The 2497-nt window shown below is 57.5% G+C and overlaps 1 protein-coding gene across 1 annotated transcript; it reads left to right on the top strand.

Moving 5' to 3' along the window:
- The first annotated feature begins 73 nt into the window (after positions 1–73).
- On the top strand, positions 74–2476 carry LOC145718850 (mitogen-activated protein kinase kinase kinase 14-like). Its single transcript, XM_081810365.1, has 2 exons — positions 74–617; positions 1706–2476. The coding sequence occupies exons 1-2, from the start codon at positions 362–364 to the stop codon at positions 1777–1779; spliced, it is 330 nt and encodes a 109-aa protein (XP_081666491.1). The 5' UTR covers positions 74–361; the 3' UTR covers positions 1780–2476.
- The last annotated feature ends 21 nt before the right edge of the window (positions 2477–2497 follow it).

Raw genomic sequence — 2497 nt, 5'->3', positions numbered from 1 at the left:
TGACCTGAGCCGAAGGCAGTCGCTTAACCAACTGAGCCACCCAGGCGCCCAATTCGGCCGTTATTTATAAAAGCAAGAAAGGACAAACCCACATGTTTGTGCCGTGGCCATGCTGGAGGAGTGGGCTGGAATCCTCCTCACTGGGCAGAATGGAAGGAGTCTGCTTGTGGGGGTGCGCTAGTAGGAGCCAGGGTGAGGGCTCATGCCACATGGAACAAGAAGGGCTGAACTCCTTTGCCATTGGGGTGTTCGGAAGATAAATGTATGAGGCAGAAAGAGGTCAAAAGCCTCTCTCCCGCTTTTCTTCTCTAACCCAGCCTGTTCTGCGTCTGGTCCCTCAGGGTGAGCGTGAGCCTGGGAGATGGCAGTGATGGAAATGGCCTGCCCGGGCGCCCCTGGTTCGACAGCCGGGCAGCAGAAGGAGCTCGCCAAAGCCAAGGAGAAGACACAGGCAATGGGGAAGAAGCAAGGCCCCGTCAACAAGCTCGAGGCTGTGGAGAAGAGCCCCGTGTTCTGCGGGAAGTGGGACATCCTGAACGACGTGATCACCAAAGGCACTGCCAAGGAAGGCTCCGAGGGAGGACTGGCCGCCATCTCCATCATTGCCCAGGCCGAATGTAAGGGCCCGGGCTGGGGCTGGTGACAGAGGGCAGGCGGGCGGGCCTGCAGGTGGGCGCAGTCCTCGTGCCAGGGTGGCAGGGCACAGGGGAGGGAGGTCAGGGTTGACAGCGATCAGAGATTTTCACAAGACACAACTTGGGGGGTAAGCCAAGAATGAGTTGAAGTGGGAGCTGTCACTGTGCCGGGGGCTGGAACACATAAGGGAGGAGTGGTGCATAGAGGTTTTTGTCCGTCATGAGTGGAGCAGGGGAGGAGAGCCAGGAGGCTTCACAGGTCCTGGGGCTCTTGGCAGGATCGTCAAGCAGGCCATCAGCCTTGTGCTGTGACCTTGGACAGCCTGAGCATCTCTGGAGAGGCCCCAGACAGGAAAGGCCAGGTCTCTTGGAAAGCCCCTCTGGGGCCTCTAGGCCCTTCCCCACCTTCTACGTTGAGGTGGCTCCACCCCAGAGAATGAGCACCTGCTCTTCGGCCTGCTGGGCCAGTCAAGGGGACATAGGCCAGTGCAGGGTGGGGCCTGTGTGGTCCTCTCTGCTTGCACTCACAACACTTCTAAATGACTCGGCGTGGTGGCTGCCACCAGAGCCTGAGAAACTCCTGGGTGCCTGGCTGAGGCCAGAAGTCCTCCTCTCTCCCCCCTACCCTCCAAGGTTTCTTGGGATACAGGCTGGGGAGACAGGTGGCATTTTTCCACATGTCCACATCCTTCCCCTGTCTTCCACTCCCTTCTGGCTGGCTTTTGAGGAGAGATGAGAGAATACAAAATAAAACAGTGGGTGACATGATGGTCCTAGTAGGCGCATACAAAGTCATATAGAAGTACCCGACAGCTGGTATTTATTGAACTGTTACTATGTGCCGGCTGCTTCATTGGGTGTGTTGGACGATGTCACTTAGGCAGCACGGTTAGTGAAGTGAGGTGGGCACCCTTCTGCCCCCGTTGTTGGCATTGCCCTCTGCTCTTGTTGAGCAGGAGGGTGGGGTGAACGGGGCAGCGGCCCGAGAGGATGTCTCTGTCCTCAGTGCCCAGTCCTGTTCTTCCTCTCCTCCTTTCTGCTCGTCCAACCTCTTTTCCTTTACTCGCAAGGTGAGAACAGCCAAGAGTTCAGCCCCACCTTTTCAGAGCGGATCTTCATTGCTGGGTCCAAACACTACAGGTAAGAAGGCCAGGGACCTGCAACCGCGTCCTCCTTCCCCTGGCTGCTCGCCCCGGCCGCTCCCCAGTGACCCCTGGCTCCCTCCTCCAGCACCTGTGGCTCAGCTCTTGGAACCCGCCCAGGTTTTCCTGGCTGAACTGCTCTGTCAGCCAAAGAAGCTTTTCAAAAGCTTTTCACGGCGTGTGGATGACTGCCTCTGGGTCCCGTCAGCTTGACATTTTATTTTTATTCTCCTCAGAGTCCTTGCTGCTCCCCCTCGTTTCCCGTCAGTGGGGAGGGTGCTGTGAACAGGAGTCACTTTCCCAGTGGTGCGTGACCAGGAACACAGGCGCCGAGGGGCCGCTGTAACTGTGGGAGAAACCCGCTGGTGTCTTTTCTCCTGCGAGACACACTCGAGGAGGGATGAGGGTTTGGACACAGGAGGGGACCGACCGACAGATTCGCAGCTGGGTGGCCCCACGGAAAGGAAGCCAGAGTGAGGCTCGGTCTGTTCCCAGGCTCCCCATCCCCAAAGATGATTTTTTGGCCAACTGCAAGTTGAACCTGGAGACAGTTCCCTCCTCTACCAACAGGATGACTTTTTTATCATTGGGATTTGCAAAGTGCTAGTGATAAAAAAGGCTGGGGGAGGGCTGCTGCCCTTGAACCGAGAAATGCTCAGTGTCGGATCACATGCCTTACGCTGCCCCCGATGCCTTTTGGCCCAGGGTAGGGGGTCTCTC

Source organism: Leptonychotes weddellii, unplaced genomic scaffold (assembly GCF_054177405.1).
Source record: "Leptonychotes weddellii isolate Sample4059 unplaced genomic scaffold, ASM5417740v2 HiC_scaffold_23555, whole genome shotgun sequence".
Taxonomy (NCBI): domain Eukaryota; kingdom Metazoa; phylum Chordata; class Mammalia; order Carnivora; family Phocidae; genus Leptonychotes; species Leptonychotes weddellii.
The sequence above is the reverse complement of the archived record's forward strand: the minus strand, read 5'-3'. Positions and strand labels throughout refer to the sequence as shown.